The sequence below is a fragment of the Natator depressus genome, chromosome 16 (assembly GCF_965152275.1).
Source record: "Natator depressus isolate rNatDep1 chromosome 16, rNatDep2.hap1, whole genome shotgun sequence".
In the NCBI taxonomy this organism is placed as follows: Eukaryota; Metazoa; Chordata; order Testudines; family Cheloniidae; genus Natator; species Natator depressus.
Genome location: NC_134249.1, coordinates 7872385 through 7889177, shown reverse-complemented (window position 1 = coordinate 7889177; position 16793 = coordinate 7872385). Strand labels below are relative to the sequence as shown.

The window sequence follows — 16793 nt, the reverse complement described above, 5'->3', positions numbered from 1 at the left end:
AATACGAAGACTTCCAGAACAGGTGATGATTTGCTTTGATTTTCTCTATGCACACATGCTGGTTGGTTAGCGCCACATGTGTTATGGTCTGGAGCTATGTAAGCTTGCTCCCTGAGATGATATCTGCTAACCCCAATCCTGACCCGCAGACACCCGCTACTAATCCAGTCCTAGGCTCCCCACACAGCTCTGCCAATCCACCTCAGTCCCTGCATCTCTCCCTGATAATTTTGGGCCCCTCTTGAGCAGAATGCAAGATATGCTGAATTACACAGTGGTTTTATGAGGGGGACAAATGTCTCTGGGGACTGGACTGACACCAAGAACTCATTTAACTTGTGACATGGGAGGCCAGGTCTTCAGAGGTGGAAGTCTAGTGCATCATCCTGGGACAGCCTTCAGCTTCCAGCTGCTGGATTTGGCACATAAGACAAGAACCAGGAACCTGTTTGATCCATGAAGCAGAGGTGGGGGGTTTCAGACATAAATCAAGGCACACTGGAGAGCCCAATGCTTCTACTGAGCAGCGACTCACCTCCCTGTGGTGGTGTCTGCCCTTCCCTCTAGAGCCATTGGCTTCTCCTGCTCGTAGGTCAGCAACACCGTGGAGGTCGTGTCTGCTTTTGCTATCGTCACCTCCTTCGCCTTAGAGGCCTCTTCCCCGCAGTGCGGGCAGTAGCTCGTGTCATTGACCTGGGAGGCACAGTTCTTGTGGAAACGGTGAGAAATGCTGCTTTCAGGCTGACACTCCATGAAAGTACCCTGGGGGGAGAGAACACACAGAAGTAGTTCACATGTTCAGTCATAAATAATAATGTTCTTCACCCTTCTCTTTAGTATCTATCACCTTTAGTATTGCTTTAGTATCACCAGCACATGCCGGGAAGGAAGGCCAGAATTATCACCATGCTACAGATGAACAAAACAGCAGCAATGAGGAACAACTGACTGGCTATGATTACAAACCAAGCCACTAACAGATCTGGCAACAGAACCCAGGAATCTTGGTTCCCCATTCTCTGCTCTGACATCTCCCAACATCAAAACTCTTGCTGTGTTTCTAGAAACACAAGCTCTAATATGCGGCATGTTGTAATGGCTTATACATTGGAGTAACACTTCCCCTTTCCCAGAGGATGTGCTCTCTGTGCACAAGATGCTCCCAAAAGCAAAAAGGGCACATGTAAAGATGATAGGTCTGCACACTAAGAAAATCTGACAATTGACCTCTATTGCAGGACTTCACTTACAGGTGTGCTGTAAAGTTACACTGACAATGGAGTTAATGCCTGGCCTTACCTACACAGAGCTACACTCCTAAACCAATTTAAGAGAATCCATGCAAGGGGTTACACCGATGTGGCGACTTCAGTTTCTAAACCAACTTAGCTAAATCAGGATGACTTTCGTGTTTACACAAAGCCCTAGAAGTGTGTGCTGTAGAACACCACTAAACTGGCTCTAATGGCTTTCTTCTCCACGCTCCAAAATCCTCCAACACTTCCTGATGACGAAGTCATCCCAGAATCCATCATTCTGTGGCACCAGTGTTACCTGAAGCCCATCTATTGTGATGGCACAGACTGATGCACTCTGGGATAGCATTTATGAACCAAGACATGCCAATCACATGGACAGGTTAGTTGAATCCCCATGTAAATCAGGTAAATATTATCCCATGTTTACAAATAGGCAAACTGAGGCACAGCTGAGTTAAGTGACTAGACCAAACCTACACAGAGCCTCAGTGGCAGAGCTGGGACTAGAATGTATTGTCTTGCTCTAACCACACCACTCAAATTCACTATATATAATCCATGGCAAACAAAGCAATGCACACGGGATACAACAGGTCACATGTGCAGAGACCGATTTACAAAGAAATAAGACAAACTTTTAACAGAGAGAGAAATTAACCTTCGGAACAACTTTCCAAGGGTCGTGTAAATTCTCCATCACTGGTCATTTTAAAATCCAGAACGGATGTTACTCTAAGAGATCTGCTCTAGGAATTATTTTGGGGAAGTTCTCTGGCCTGCATTACACAGGAGGTCAGACTAGATGGTCACAATGGTCCCTTCTGGATTTGAAATCTACGATGGTAAGCTGTGAAAGGTCATTATGGGAAAGATCAGTGTGGGGGAGAAGAAACCCACAGCCCTGAAATTCTTAAGGCAAGGCCTCCAACATGGTACAGCTGTCAAGCTGGATCAGTCAATAATATTCTTTGAGGTTCCTCTGGAAGCTAAAGATAGCCCAGGGTATGTTACCTAGCTGCTGCTGTACCTATTCCACAGCATTTAAAGCAGCATTTCCCAGCAGTGAGAAGGAGAAAAGATATGTGTGATCACCGAAAGGCAGCATGGCAAGCCTCTACATTAGGTACCTGCAGCACCTCTGGGTACCCCCAGGCTAAAATGAGAGACTTACTGCAGTGCAGAAGTATCCACAGCCAGGGCAGCACTGGTGTTTCACCATTCTCCCTCTGTGGTCCTCGCACAGCACCAAGAGCTGGACCTTGTTAGAAGGGCGCATCAGCTCATATTTCACCACACTGTTTGTGCACCGGCCCAGCTGGAATAGGAATAATGAAAGGAAATGCAATTACTGGAGACCAAAACACAGATAACCCTCTGTGCACATTGCCGTGATGAAACCTAGCCTTTTCACAGCCATTCAGATGCATGCCAGACAGCATTAGCTGTCCAATAGGGAGCAGGGAAAGCTGCTCTCACAGGAAGAAATGCATCATTTACTAACTAACATGCATATGGACCAGAGAGTCATTCAATCCTCATAAGGAAATTCATAACTGGAAATACGCAAGAGCCAAGCAGCAGCAGAATGGGCAGCCCCCTGGGTTTGAGTCACCAAACACTCACTCTCATTTTGCCAGAAACACAGGGTGTCATTGACTGAGGGAACAAGACCTAATGCACCAAAGCTCATTACTGTTCGAAAGTGAACACATCATGAGACAGAGGGAGAATCACTGTACAATTAAATTATGGCTTGTGCTTGTTGAGGTCCCGAGCTGGAACACGCCCAGGCACATTAAGGCCCAAATTTTCATAAGAGCACAACACACTGTGCGAGCAGTGTGTGCTGAAACCATTAAAAAAATTGAAAAAATCTGGCCTTCTAGGGACAGAGTTACCATCAATGTCTGATTCAAAGAATCCTTATGTTCTCTCCCACTACCTTAGGTTATTAACCTATTTTCAGGATCACCTATATCAGGGTTCACCGTTAAACACTTTGGTAGATCAGTGCTTGCTTTGCTAGATCAGTGCTTCCCCCTGCTGCATTCACATTTATACATCTTGTCATTTTCACTTCCTGAGTGCCAAGCACTAGGCAGCATGGTGTTATGTTGGGGTTTCCAAAACTTTCACCAACTCCTTAAATTCTACCCCTCCAGCACCACCTCCAAAAAACCTCCTTCCCCCCACCCTTAAATGCCATGACAACCTATTGTGATAAACATCCCTACCAAATCAAAACACTGGGCCCAAAGCTCACTGATGTGACTGTCAACACCACTGCGTGGGTCAGAAGAGCCACTAATAAAAGTGGCACCCTCTCACTCAGAGTGAGCTGAAAGTTAGCGAACAAATTCCCTTGTTTTACCTATAAACTAAGCAAATTTGATCAGACATACGGCAGGTTGGCCTGTCTGTGTTAAGTAGTTCTGATGTTACCTTGGTCACCTTTTCTATTAAGGTTCCATTTCCAGGTAGTTTTTAAAGAGTACATAAATGATTAGTGGCTCTTTTATCAAACTGACAATCAATTGCTGTAGAGGCCAACAGGTGGCTTATAACCTTGGATAACCCCTTCCAATATTGTGCTTACAACCATCCAGCTACGTACTAGTCCTGTAACATGCTTAAAACATCTATTAGCCACTTATTAATGCTTTATAACACACAAACTTAATATAAAGGGCGGCCATTATTCCTTCGGCCCGCTCACCCCCAATTTGTCTGAGAAAGGGAGCTCTCAGAGAACTGTATAGCTTCTTAACATATCCTCTACCTTGTCTAGAGACCCCTGAGAGTGAGACTCCATGTCTTTTCCTCCCCAAGGCTCTAGGGATGTTTTCCCTTCAATGACTAGCCCCTGTCTTGCATTGGGGATTCCTTTGCCATGGGGTAGTCGTGCGTGTAAGTGACTGGAATACAAGTGGCCTGCGAAAGGCTGTTAAGTATTCCCCCACTCCCAATTCTTTCCAGAACCCAGAAAAAGAACCTGAACAATTCTGACTCCTTGCCCTGTGCAAGCGGCTCAGCAAGTGATACTGTGTTCTGCGGGGAAGGAAAGCGTCTCCCAGTAAACAGGAAGTTTAACAGTTTGTTTTCTTGCCTGAACTGGTACCTCCCAAGCTCCCCAGAGAGAACGAATCGGGGGCTTACTTCAGGGCTGCTGGCAGCCACTGGAACTGGGCTGGTCCCACTGTGGTTAATTGAAAGTCACAAGTGCAGCACTTTTCAGCCAGGAGAACCTGAAGGCAGCACAGGGTTTCTGGGATATAGAAAGCCTTGCAGCAAAGGAGTAATGCAGGAGAGGGGAAGTATGGGTGGGAGTTAGTGGGCGGGCAACTGCTCCAGAAACACTTTCCAAGCGCTAGGAAAAGTCTGTATTGGCTCCTGGGTAATCAAGAGAAATGGCCTCCCATGTTTCCTCTGTTTGAATGTTCTCAGTTTGATGCATGCGAATGTATTTTATTCCACTTGGTTTGGAGTGCCTTTATTTTAACAAGCCAGCCCAGCTGTACAGCCTGAGACACGCAGCACAGAACCACCTGCTGCCCCTGCCCCATTCGCTCTCCAAGGGCGCCATCCCCTACAGCTGGACTGGCTTGGTGCAACAGTGGCACGTCCCTGTTTTCAGTGGGTGGCTGTGATGTATGGAGTGCTGGAACTTGTGTTCCCAGCCCAATAAAAGGGCACGGTCTCGCTATTCAGACAAAGCAGAGGGTCCCGATCTTACCATGCTATAGCGCCTCTGCGTGGCCTGGTAGATGCTCCCTGCACTATACCCCACTCAGCTGCTATGTCTCCTTTGTCCCCTCTCTTCTGCCTCTTTCTTATTTTCCTTCTCATTTTGTATCCTCCCCACTAATTTTTTACTCCTTTCCTTGTGTGTGTGTGGGGTAGGGGGGTGGGTATTTTTCCTGGCTCTCTCCCCTCCCTACGCCCCTCTCACCAGAACTGCACACACTATCAGGGGGAAGAGTCTACTGGCGCCTCTGTGCAGCTGCAACACGGGCTCTGAAGCTGAGCTACATCCCTCGAGAGCCTAGTCACAGGGCAGGAGCAGGAGGGAAGGCAGGTGGCTTTCAAGCAGCTGACAGCCACTTTACCTGCTACTACACATGTGCGGCGAGGAGAGTTCTTTGTCCTATTTGCTCCCAAACCCCCTCTGCATGGACCAGTCTGGGGACCTGCCCCAGGCTGGGAAACTAGCCTGTAAACCGAGCACACTTATGTTCTCAGCACAGACCTCTTCAGACTCCTGCTGACAAAGTCAAGACCTTGGCAAACCAACTCAGCACATCCAATTTCTCTCCCCAAAGAGAGCAGGCAGAGTCCTCAGCACGTGAAGCAGAGGGGACTAACCCTTCCATGGGAGGAAGCTGAAGGAAGGGCTCCTACCTCATTGTCCACACTCTCCGTTGCCATGCACTGGTTGTTGGCTAGTGTGGTAATCTCTCGGCTTTTGGGGGTTTCCATTCGACAGCTACAGAGAGGCACTTCCTGAAGACCGTCCATTTCCATTGCTTCAGGGCCATTAGAAAGACCTAAGGTGCAAAAGGCAAGTCAGTCAGCTCTCTAATTACTTCCTGAGAACACCCAGAGGGAAGAAAAGGACACAGTTGGTCAATGTTAGCTTTACCCTTCTAGAGCACCCTCCATACAAGGTTCTCAAAGCACTTTACAAGCATTAGTTAAACCTTGTAACATAGGTACGCAATTGTTCTTATCCCGATCCTACAGATGGGGGGGAACCAAGGTACTCAGTGTGGAGTTTTCAGATATGTTCAGGTTGGTCTAACTCTGCTCCCCCTGGGAACTTTACCACCGACTTCAACGGAAGCGGGCACTTATGACAACTGAAAACCCCACCCAAAAAGAGTGACTTGCCCAAAGTCACACAGTGCATCTATGGCAGAGAATAGAGAACCCAGTAGTCCTGACTCCCAATACTCTAAGTATCAGATAACTTACAGGGGACCAACTGCCGTTCAAAGTCTGAAGCTACATTATAGCAGCATAGCAGAATGTCAGCAAAGTATTTTATCACTGGCTTCTATTTGCAAAGGCTTATGACATGGTTGAAAAATATTCCTTGGCATATTTCATCTGAGCCAGGGACGGAATATCTGAATCCTATCTGAACAGTGTTCTTTACATATTTTTGAGTTACAGAAACACACACTTTTTTAAAAAAAACTTCCTAGACATTTTCCCTTGGCTAATTCTAAACTATCTTGTTTTTCAGAGCCAAGCCTGGGAAGCTATTAGGTCTTCAAGTGAAGTAATCATATTGCTTTTTGATTTAAAAAAAATAAAAAAGCTTGAAAAGGGGAGTTATTTAACTCTGGGCAAAGGTTGAAACACCAGTACTAATCATTCAGGTCACAGGAGAGATTCCTCTCTGGTGCCACTGTGAAAACAATATTCTCTTTTTTCCTCTGAGAACACCATTTTAAGGGTTAAAAACCAATCCGTTTTCATCTTGTAAGGAATGTCCCCAAGCTGTAAATATCATGCTTCCAAGAACCACCACAGTCCATGGATAAAGTCTGTCTCTACTGCAGCCAACTAGCTGAACAAGCCAGGGTCTTGACAGTGCGGTGAAGGCCCCTCTACATTTTTGTGTAAAAGCGATATAGAGCCTTAAGAAAACAAAGCCTCTGCCAGGATCACAAGGTGGGGAGCAGTTTATTTCTCCTTCCAAGCTGCCATTTCAACAGCCCTTCTGACATTCAGCAGATCTAGTCAAAACACCCACCACCAGCTCACGAAGGCTTCGGGAAGGGAGAAAAATTGACTTTCCGTTCATGGTGGACACTCCCACGACTTCTGTGATGTCCCATGATTGAAAGAATGAGGCAGACGTCCAAAGGCAGCAGAATGTGGGGGAGAGTCAGTTTTATGATGAAGCACTGGACTCAAGACAAATTCAGCACTGGGAACAGCAGCCTTCTCATTAGAAGAGGCCTCTCTGGAGCCAACAGGCAGATAGCCCTGCATTTGGATCCCTGGGTACTGCCCTCCTGCGTAGAAGCATTCCATCCTCAGGGAGTCTACCTGCCCGTCTCAGAACGTACTTACAGGAATGATCCAACGCACCCCACTTTGCAATAGTCACACTGCGGTGCTGGGGGCTAGGACTGTAGAATACTGCAGGGCTGTGGCGTGGTACTTTTTGGGTAAATAAGGGTTATTTAAGCGGTGGTGGTGGGTGGGGGGGAGCTGCAAAACTGGGCAGACAAGAATCGAGGGAGAAAAAGTCAGCCAAAATCATGAAGGCTTGCATCCCCCCTGAGAAATGTTTGCAATCTTAAAATCCACCAACAAAACCCAGTAACCTAATTTAAGCGGGGTTCCCTCCCTTGAACCCCGTTCTGCACACCACTGGGACCAGAGAGTAACGGTGCCACCTATGTCCCTGAGCTCAGTGAGATTAGCTAGCTGCCTTTTTAATGATGCATCTCTTCAAATTCTCCTATTAGCAGCCACCAGGGGGCATCATCTTAATACAGAGGATAAGACCAAGGAAACAAAGAACCAAAATGGTACATGGCCATATTTAGAAAGCTGACACTCACCTTCTGATTGTGAAGATAGAATTCCCTTTACTCGGAGATCCAAAGAATCAAGAGACACTTCCATGTATTCCATACTATTCTCCTGCCCAGCTCCCTCTCTGCCTCCCAAAGGTGGTTTATACGCTTCAGTACCTAAATTAAAATATACATATATTTATATAGCAAAAAAAAAAAGAGAGTGTGTGTATGTATAAAGGCCACATTCATCACAAGAAAGCAGTATGCAGGCTACACTCCTAAGAGAGTCTATAAATACAGATGCGCACAGAATAATGAAAACGCAACATCTGGGCACGTATGTTAAAATTGATCTCTTATCTCTTATTTCCTTCTCTGTATGATCGGGTCGATTTTTCACTTCCACTTAGGTAACGATAAAAGAATAAAACGAGACAAACAAGTCCTGCCTTCCAAACACACATCTGTCTGCTGCCGTACTGCATCAGCAGCAGAAGCTTAAATGGCAAGAGAAAGGGATGGAAGCCTAGCTCACCCTGACTTACCCCACAATCTCTCTCTCCAACCTGCTGCAAAGGGCCCTGGACCACTGCCCCAGCCAGGCAGTGCAAACTAACCAATAATGTATACATAAAAACACTGGAAGGGAATGGGACAGCTGACATTCAGATTAATGGGAGGGGGGAGCGTAAGTGCCTATCCTACCATTAAATAAGCAATGCTGCTGCTGAATCGAGATTTTGGGGGAGGGAGGGAAGAGATATTTGGGAGTATTTTCATGCATTCAAGCCCCTTTAGATTCACCCATCTTCACGCTTGTTTCTTGCTTGCTCCTACCACTTAGTCTAATTGGTGCCAACAGGCTGGATGACTGGGGAACAGCTGGTTTTCATGCCAACACCTGTATTTGCAGGTCAGCAACAGGACCCAGGCCTGAATTTTAGTATTAGCTATTTGCCCAGAAGTGATTGGCACCCCCACTTCCTATTAATAAAGTTTCCATCATCCAATCAGGGAAAAGAAACACCGGGCATGACTGATGTGATCACTTTCACACTACGAACCAACCCACGGGCAGAAACGTGTTCACTCAGCCAGTTATGACAGAAGTTGGTAAAAGTCAGTCTGTCTGCAGAAAGTTTGCAAGCAGAAAGACCGCTTCTCTCATTGGATAAACCATTCAATGGTGAAGGAGAAGTGCGACCCTTTAATAACGGCGCTGACTGAAAGGCTTCACCGCTGTATTCCTAGAGACTCAACCTCTTTTACCCTGCAGCCGAAGAATTGATCAGACCCACCCTCCCTTCAATCTCTCTACACAGCGGCTCACGAGAGAGAGGGCAGTGTAAGCTATACGGTATGTTGCACATTTTGGGTCAAATAAATTCGACACTCTGAACTTTACCCTCATTGTGGAGGTGCCAACAGGCCAATCATCACACACTTTGCATTGCTTCCATATGATGGGGATCCCAAAACCAGGCATAGGCAACTGCACAAGAGCAATAAAATCTCATGCTCCAGTCTACATGGTGGTTTCTCTGTGTCCCTTCTGAGCATACGTGGATGAGTTTGTGAGATTTGCTTGGATCTTAATTCTTACTACACAGGAGCCACCACATTTGCTCCTTCTCTTCCACAGGCTCTGATCATGGTACTCTTTCCTCTGGTTGGGCGAGGCAGGCAAGAGAACAATCCCATGACTAACTGGAAAATGTTCACCTAAGGAGCAGCAGCCAACCTGCCCCCACTGCCCCCTACCCAAACCCCTGTAGCCTTTCTGCTTGTTGGCTCTTCTGCTGTCTTGGAGGAAGAACAAAGATTGGGGGTTATTCCCAAATCTGCCATGTCACCTGAAAAACCTACTGATTCCTTTGTGAAGGGAGAAGTGCTCATAAGTGCTTCACACACAAACACTGGCTGCTGGGCATCGGTGTTCTGAAATATAGAGGATTCACGTTCGGGAAATTCACGGGGGCAGAGACTGTTTTGTCCTATGTTTGTACAGCGCCTAGCACGCTGGGGTCCTGGCCTATGACCAAGGCACCTAGGCACTACAAAAAGACAAACAATAAATAATAATGTCTATCTGCAACAGTAGCTGTGTCGATGACCCTGGTTACACCATGGTTCTATATGGCTCCATTGTACCCCCTGAACCTTTTCAAACTCTCAAACCGTTCAGGTTTTGTGGGTGGTTTGGGGGCAGAGTCCATGTCCGACTGGTGGTGTAAAACCAAACAGCACAGTAATGTGCGTTGGGGACAGCTTTTTTGTTCCTGGGGCCCCTAATGTAGCTGAAGTTCAAGTGTAAACTTGCCCTAAGTGTCTTCTTCAAAGCTGGTAAAGACGGGGATGCTGGTGTAAGTTCCTATGGCAAATCCTGAGATGCATTTTAAGGTAACAAAGGCAACCTCTAACCCTGTAATCGTTTTCCACTCAAGCACTTCCCTCCTCCCACTTACCATCCTTAACATCTACAAAGGCAAGGCAACAAATCAACTGGGAGTAGAGGCCACCATTCCTTTGTCTTCACCTGGAAGGCCTGTTTCTGTATATTTAGCAGACAAATTCAACCGATTACCTAACATACTGGCTTGTTTCTTTTTATTCCTCCTCCTCCTCTTCCGGGTGGGTTTCAGCCACGGGCTGTCTGTCTTTCCTTTCCTCTTCAGCAGTTTCTTCTTGATGCTGGACTCGGAGCTCTGAATAACCAGAAAGGCCATTTGCACACAAAGCACGCCCGTACTAGTGGCCCAATACTAATTTCCATCCATTTTAAGGCCCACTTACACTAACCACCCTTACTTACATCACTCCAGTAGTGTAACTGAGAATCATGGTTTGAAATCATCCATTTGGTGCTAAGAAGTTTCTAGAGCTTACTAGACACACAAGGGCATGTTTTCCGTCATTAAAACATAAGAACATAAGAATGGCCATACTGAGTCAGACCAAAGGTCCATCCAGCCCAGTATCCGGTCTACCGACAGTGGCCAGTGCCGGGTGCCCCAGAGGGAGTGAACCTAACAGATAATGATCTAATGATCTCTCTCCTGCATCCATCTCCATCCTCTGACAGACGCTAAGGACAGTGCATGCTTCGCTTTCAACATACTTTTCTAGGGCAAGGTACTGGGTATACACACAGACTAAACATAGTCACTACAGAGAGAGATCACCCAGTACTCTGGAGGCCAGTCTCATCAGTGACAAATCCAGGTTGATTTATTGCTTAACGTATGTAATATGTTTATACAATATACTCCAGGGTGGGTGTTCAAAACAGTCATCAAAATTGGGAGTTGGGCATCCAAATCTCTTAGGCAGCCTTGAAAATCTAAGCCTCTAAGTCCATGTTCAAATTTAAATTGACATCCCATTAATGGCCCAACCCAACTTCCACTTCAGTCAATGAAGAGGTTTCAGATCTACATTGTCTTCCTCCTCAAAATACTCTGTATCATGCTCTACCCTCGCACTGGAACCACTCAGAAAATATCTGGTACTGAGCCCTTGCTCTCCAAGGCAGGTTCAGACTCATATTGACCAATGAGAGGAGTAAGGTACAGAGCCAAGCGCTCTCTGCTGACTACACTGTGCTCCAGATGTTTAACTATAGGGACTCTTAGTCAAATGCTTCTGCCACTCATTCTTCCCTGATGGCTCACTGGGAGAGCAGTGGTTACTCAGACAGCCAGGATCCAAACCGTAAAGGGCTTTACAGATTAAAATCCAACACTGTGAATTGTCCTAGAAGGGATAATGAGATACATCAAGGAACTGCACAGGAAAAGTTATTCAGGAAGCCAGAACCAAACCAATGCCAGGGCGCATTGCTACTGACCAGGATCTGACCTTCCCTTCCTGCTCCAACTTAACAGAAACTATGCTTGTTGCAATTTCTTCCACCTTCAACCTTCTGCTCAGCCAGATAAACTGATTATGCAAATAACTGAGGCTAAAGATTTTCGTAAGTGACTAGTGATTCTGAATGCCTTAAAAGGGGGCCTGATTTTCAGAGGGGGTAGAGGCAGGTCAGCACTGTGTGAAAACCAAGTTCCCGTGAGACATCTCACAGTGGGCACCCAAAAAGCGCGAACATTTGGACACTGTAAAAAGGTGCAATTGTCTCCCCATTTTGCTTGAGTCAGGTGACTGTGTGTGTTGTTTATAAGCCTAAATCTCTATTCTCTGAGGTGTTCTATGGCTCAAAGGGCCCAGTGAGTGCTGGGGCCATGGATTAATGGATGAACTCAACAGTGTTCTGAAAAGGTGGGTTCAATTTCAGCTCATTTAAAAAAAAATTGTTAGACTCCTTACAACTGCCGGGTCTGCATCTAAGGAAGAACTTAAGAGGAACCAATCAACTATTTCCATTAACATTAAACGTAAGAAGAAACTAGTCAGCACCTTGTTGAAAACCGCGAACAAGCAAAAGCCCTTTAGTGAGCATCAGAAGGCAACTGGTTCTATCGCAGATCATGGACATTATGGAAAATATAGCACCCGTGTGGGTGGTTCCACTGGGTTTCAGACAGTGACTCTGTCACACTGGCAGGGAACCAGGGTGCTTCTCCCTTTCTACGCTCTGCCTGAGAGAAAGATATTGCGACAGGGCAAAGATCGAAAAGGAACATCTCGCAGCCTAGCTTACCAAGTCGGATTCATCTCCATCTTCCTCCTCCTCCCCAGATTCTCCAGACTCTTGTTCCTCCTCAGATTCACCGTCTTCCATCTGTAGTCAGCATTCCCCCAAGAAGAGAAAGAGTCGGCCATGTCAGCTATTTCAAACCAAAGCACCTTCCTCATCATGCAACCATAGGGCTTCTGTCACCAAGCCCCATCCATGCTCTAGCCAGAGCGTGAACTAACAGAACTCACTTCCCAAAGCAAGAACCCCTCATCTGTTAACTCACAGCACGGGCACGTGTACTGGGGCAGGATTGGAAGCTCCACTTCCACCACAAAGAAAAGCTTTGCTACCCAGCATGAGGGTCATAACCTTCGCGGCTTCCCAGAAGCAGGGCCAGCTTCATGTCTTTGCCATCTATTACAGAAAGATCCAGCCACTCAGGAGGGGTGACAAGAAAGGACAGGGTGATGTTTGGTGCATCTGATTTTTACTGCTTCAGATATAAACCCTCATGCTTCAGGATATAAAACAGCCTATAACTGAAGAGGATTAGGAAGAAACTTGCTCTTTGGTAAGTAAATTTTATGACTGTCTGCAATGGGGTTTCTGCTTCTATTCCTCAAGCCTCTGATTCTGGTCCCTGTCCCGAGGCTATGAGACAAAATGATACTGTATGGCAATGCCCCAATTCCAAAATTCCTACAGCAGGCAAGGAGGAGAAGTAGCCGATCACCAGAGGCCTCTGCTCCCAAAGCCCTGCTCTCTGCCACCTCAAGTGCTAAGTCCTAGAAACTTCCTCACTTCATGCTGTGAACGTTGGTTCCTCTCTTTCTCTGTCCTGTCCCCATGCACAAAAATCCCCCTTCAGCTCTTTCACAGTCACTCGAACGGCACCCAAATACCTGTCTGGCACTGTCGGCATCAGATGAGCCCTCCTTAGGGATCCTGTTGTCCTGGGAGGGAGATGCAGCGGGCTGTTCAGCTCCACGTTCGTCTTCCTCTTCCAGGTCGTCAGAGTCTTCCTCTCCAGAGTCCACCTCTGTGCTCTCCCCATTCATGTGCGGGCTGATGCCAATTAGGTCCTTTTCACCCTGACACATACCCAAGTACGTAAACCAGGAAGGCCGCAACAACCCATGCTACTGGCCCACTGCATCTAACCACAGATTCACATCATCTTCTTTGTGCCAGGCCACCTGCTATGGATTGAGCATAGGACGAGTTCTCCCTCCGAACCCAGTAAGGCTGCTAATGCACCTGGACAGAGACTCTGCCACAAGCAACCAGCTCTATCAACCTGGAGGACGAGACGCCAATGGGAGTAAAGTGGGCTCTCGTGGCAGTACAGAGCGTTAATGGCAGGGTCGCTGGCCAGCCCTGTTCCTTACTAGTAGCAATCATGAGTAAAGACTGACCAGTTAACTGAAAGCATCTAATTTATTTCACAAAGGGACAGTTCTGCTGTATCATCTCAAGGACCATGGGAGGGTTCCCCTACAAGGAAAAGAAGTTCTGACACCCAGGCTGGGATTTTCAGCTCTCACTGAATTTAATGGTAAAACTTCCCTTGCTTGAACTGCAGTGGGAGCACAGTTAGGCCAGCTCTGAATCCCACCTTTCAAAATCACCTGCCTTTTTCACCTTGCAATCTCAAGCACTAACACGAGGGATGACTCTCCTGAGGGCTCCAAGGCAGAAACATTTGTCAGGGTCACCTTGAGAAATCCCCGGTTCCAAGAAAATCACAGAGAAACGGGAAGCAAAAAAAATCAGAAAGGGGTTGTTTTCATTTGTTCAAGGTCTCTTGCCTCATGGCACCTGAGAAGACTCCCTGTAACTGCCCATTTGCAGAACTTTCCCAACCACCAGCCTTAGAAGAGCAGGAAATTGTTACAGTGAGAATACAGTTTTAGGGAATGAATTACAGATCTACAATGAGCTGCCATATTTGCAAGCCTGCACATGGGGTTGGTCTCCCAGTGCAAAATACACATGGATGAAAGAGTCAAGCACTTTATTCCCCCAACAAGCATGTAAGTAGTAGGTCTGGCTCAGCCCTTACCTTGGCACCAGCAGTGGAATGAGTTATGCTCTTAAACATCTCAATCATTGTTCTCTGTTTTAACACTTTGGTCTTTTTCTTGGGAACCAGGCTATAGGTTCCCATTCTCCGCTTTTTCTTCCGAGATACTGCAGCAGCTGGAGGGGGGAATAAAACACAAAGCAGATTCAGGATGGGAAGGAGAAAGAGTGGAAAGCAGAAGAGATGTCATTCAAGTGCTTAAAAAATGAGGTTACGGGCAGAGAAGCAACACAGAGCACAAACATAAAGGCTTCTGGAACCCACTGCTCCACTTACAAGTCAACCAAAAAAAGTGTGTGTGCAGCACACATGTGTTTCCGTCAAAGCCACAAGCTCAGCCTACGTTCTGAAATTCCCCTGCCCCACCCCCAATTCTTTCTGCTCCTTACATCACCACCTGCAATACAGATTCTCCCTCTCAGAACTTAGCAGGCAGTTTTGCTGATGATGCAGGAGGCAGAATAGCATCCAGCTTGCTCTCAGAGCCTACAGGAGTAATAACATATGTTTTAACCAGCAAAGTGATGAAGAATAACTTGAGAACACATAGGGAGCAGAGATATTGAATACGGAGATGGTGGTTATTTAACTTCACTTTAAACCTTGCGCCAAAGTTTCAGTTCTCTTCCTTAAACTCCTCTATTCAACCCTTAATTTTGTTAGCCTCCCTCTAGCCCTCCAGACAAATCATAGATCACACCTCAATGCCTGATGTTGTCTTGGGAGAATACATGTCACATGCATATTTGGTTCCGGCTCTTGAAGAATAATGTAAGCCCAGGGAACAGCTATCCCAGGAGTCAACCTTATTGTTCTCTTGTTGTGAAGTCTCAGTTCCTTTAGAACATTCCCTTGCATCTGATCTTACTTTAAAAGTTTCACTTAAAGGATGTTAAAGAGGCTTCTCTTTAAAAGAGATGTGTTAATACAAGTTATTGTTACTACAAAGCTACACTTCATAATAAGCAGAAACCAGTAGTAAACTACCATCAGAATCCTATGAAATTGTATATTAACAGCTATAGCAATCCCAAACAAAGCCTTCGGTGTAGCAATATCCCTTGTGACAACTGAAGGGCTACAAATTTGTCTATTGTAAACAGCTTCACCCAAGACCGTGAGTAAATGAAATGTCTGCCCATGACTGCCTTCAGCACCCAAGGGAAGGTGGGGGATTGTGATGGAAGGCACAGGTGCCATGCCCTCTACATATTCAGTGAAGCAGAACACCAAAGCTACAACAAATGGTCAATATCTGAACACCGAGGCTCAAGAAACTAGTTTGCACTGGGATTTTCACTCACCCACTCCATTCTCAAACTCTTGATCTCTCGACCCTTCTAAAACTCCACCTGGCTTCTATTGCATCCCTCCATAAACACTACAGCCAGCAGAGCTGATGTCCTCCCAATGAGGACTCAGAAACTGTGTTAGTTACACAGAACTCCCATGGACGGGGAGACAGCTTCAACAAAGACTGCAGGCCTAGGCCCTGAGCTATCCAAAGGCTGCAGGCTAGCACATGGTCTGTGGGAGGCAGACAGCCTTACAAGTCCTGCCAGTCTTCCTCAGTCCAAACTCCAAGAGGAGTCAATGGGAATTTGGGGTGTGAAAGGAGTGCTTTCTAATTATCGATCTTAGATGCTCAAGGAGCTTTGGTTCTTTGGGATTAGGCCTTGAAATTTCAAGCTGACCTGTACTGTGACATATCCCTATAACTACTGTAAGTTCCACAAATCCACAAGTACTACAAACTGGCAGCTGTAAAAGAAGAAGGATGGGATTTTCAAAAGCATCGAAGTGATGTAGAAGCACAAGTCATTGCAAAAAGTCAATGGGACGTGTGCACCAAAAGTGACTTGGGAGCACCCGAAAATCTTCACCCTAAATGTAACACTGATAAGGCAACTAGATAAACACTCTGGGCCAGATCCTGCTCTCAAACACTGGTGTAAACGGGGAGTAACCCCACTGAAATCAACCGAGTCAACCGAGTTTAATACTGGGAGTAACAGAACATATTCTGGCTCTAAGCAGGCTACTATCAAATATTTTTTTCCAGCTTGGTTTAATTTAGTCTTTTTAGGCCCCACCTTCCCCCTCAAAATCAACTGACCGTGGCCAAGTCATGTTACAACATGGTTTATTCTCCCAAGTGCAGACATAAAAACATATGGTACAACTACGTAAGACCCATGTCTCGGCCTAGGTGGTGAGATTCAGTGCTGTACCTCTAAGGAGCACAGCACAGAACTTGTAGCTCTGGGAAGAGGCGCTAA

At 46.3% G+C, this 16793-nt stretch overlaps 1 protein-coding gene across 12 annotated transcripts in view; it reads right to left on the bottom strand.

The window, feature by feature from the left end:
* Positions 1 to 16793, bottom strand: part of EHMT1 (euchromatic histone lysine methyltransferase 1) — a 170200-nt gene that overhangs the window by 40094 nt on the left and 113313 nt on the right. For 11 of the 12 annotated variants that reach the window (XM_074973874.1, XM_074973872.1, XM_074973873.1 and 8 more), the window contains 8 exons: positions 14494 to 14630; positions 13334 to 13522; positions 12453 to 12533; positions 10380 to 10500; positions 7838 to 7969; positions 5658 to 5803; positions 2431 to 2574; positions 536 to 762 (listed from right to left, as the gene is read on the bottom strand). In XM_074973874.1, coding sequence (XP_074829975.1) covers positions 536 to 762; positions 2431 to 2574; positions 5658 to 5803; positions 7838 to 7969; positions 10380 to 10500; positions 12453 to 12533; positions 13334 to 13522; positions 14494 to 14630 — 1177 coding nt within the window. The remainder of the gene's footprint in view (positions 1 to 535; positions 763 to 2430; positions 2575 to 5657; positions 5804 to 7837; positions 7970 to 10379; positions 10501 to 12452; positions 12534 to 13333; positions 13523 to 14493; positions 14631 to 16793) is intronic. The other variant, XM_074973869.1, reaches the window with a different exon arrangement.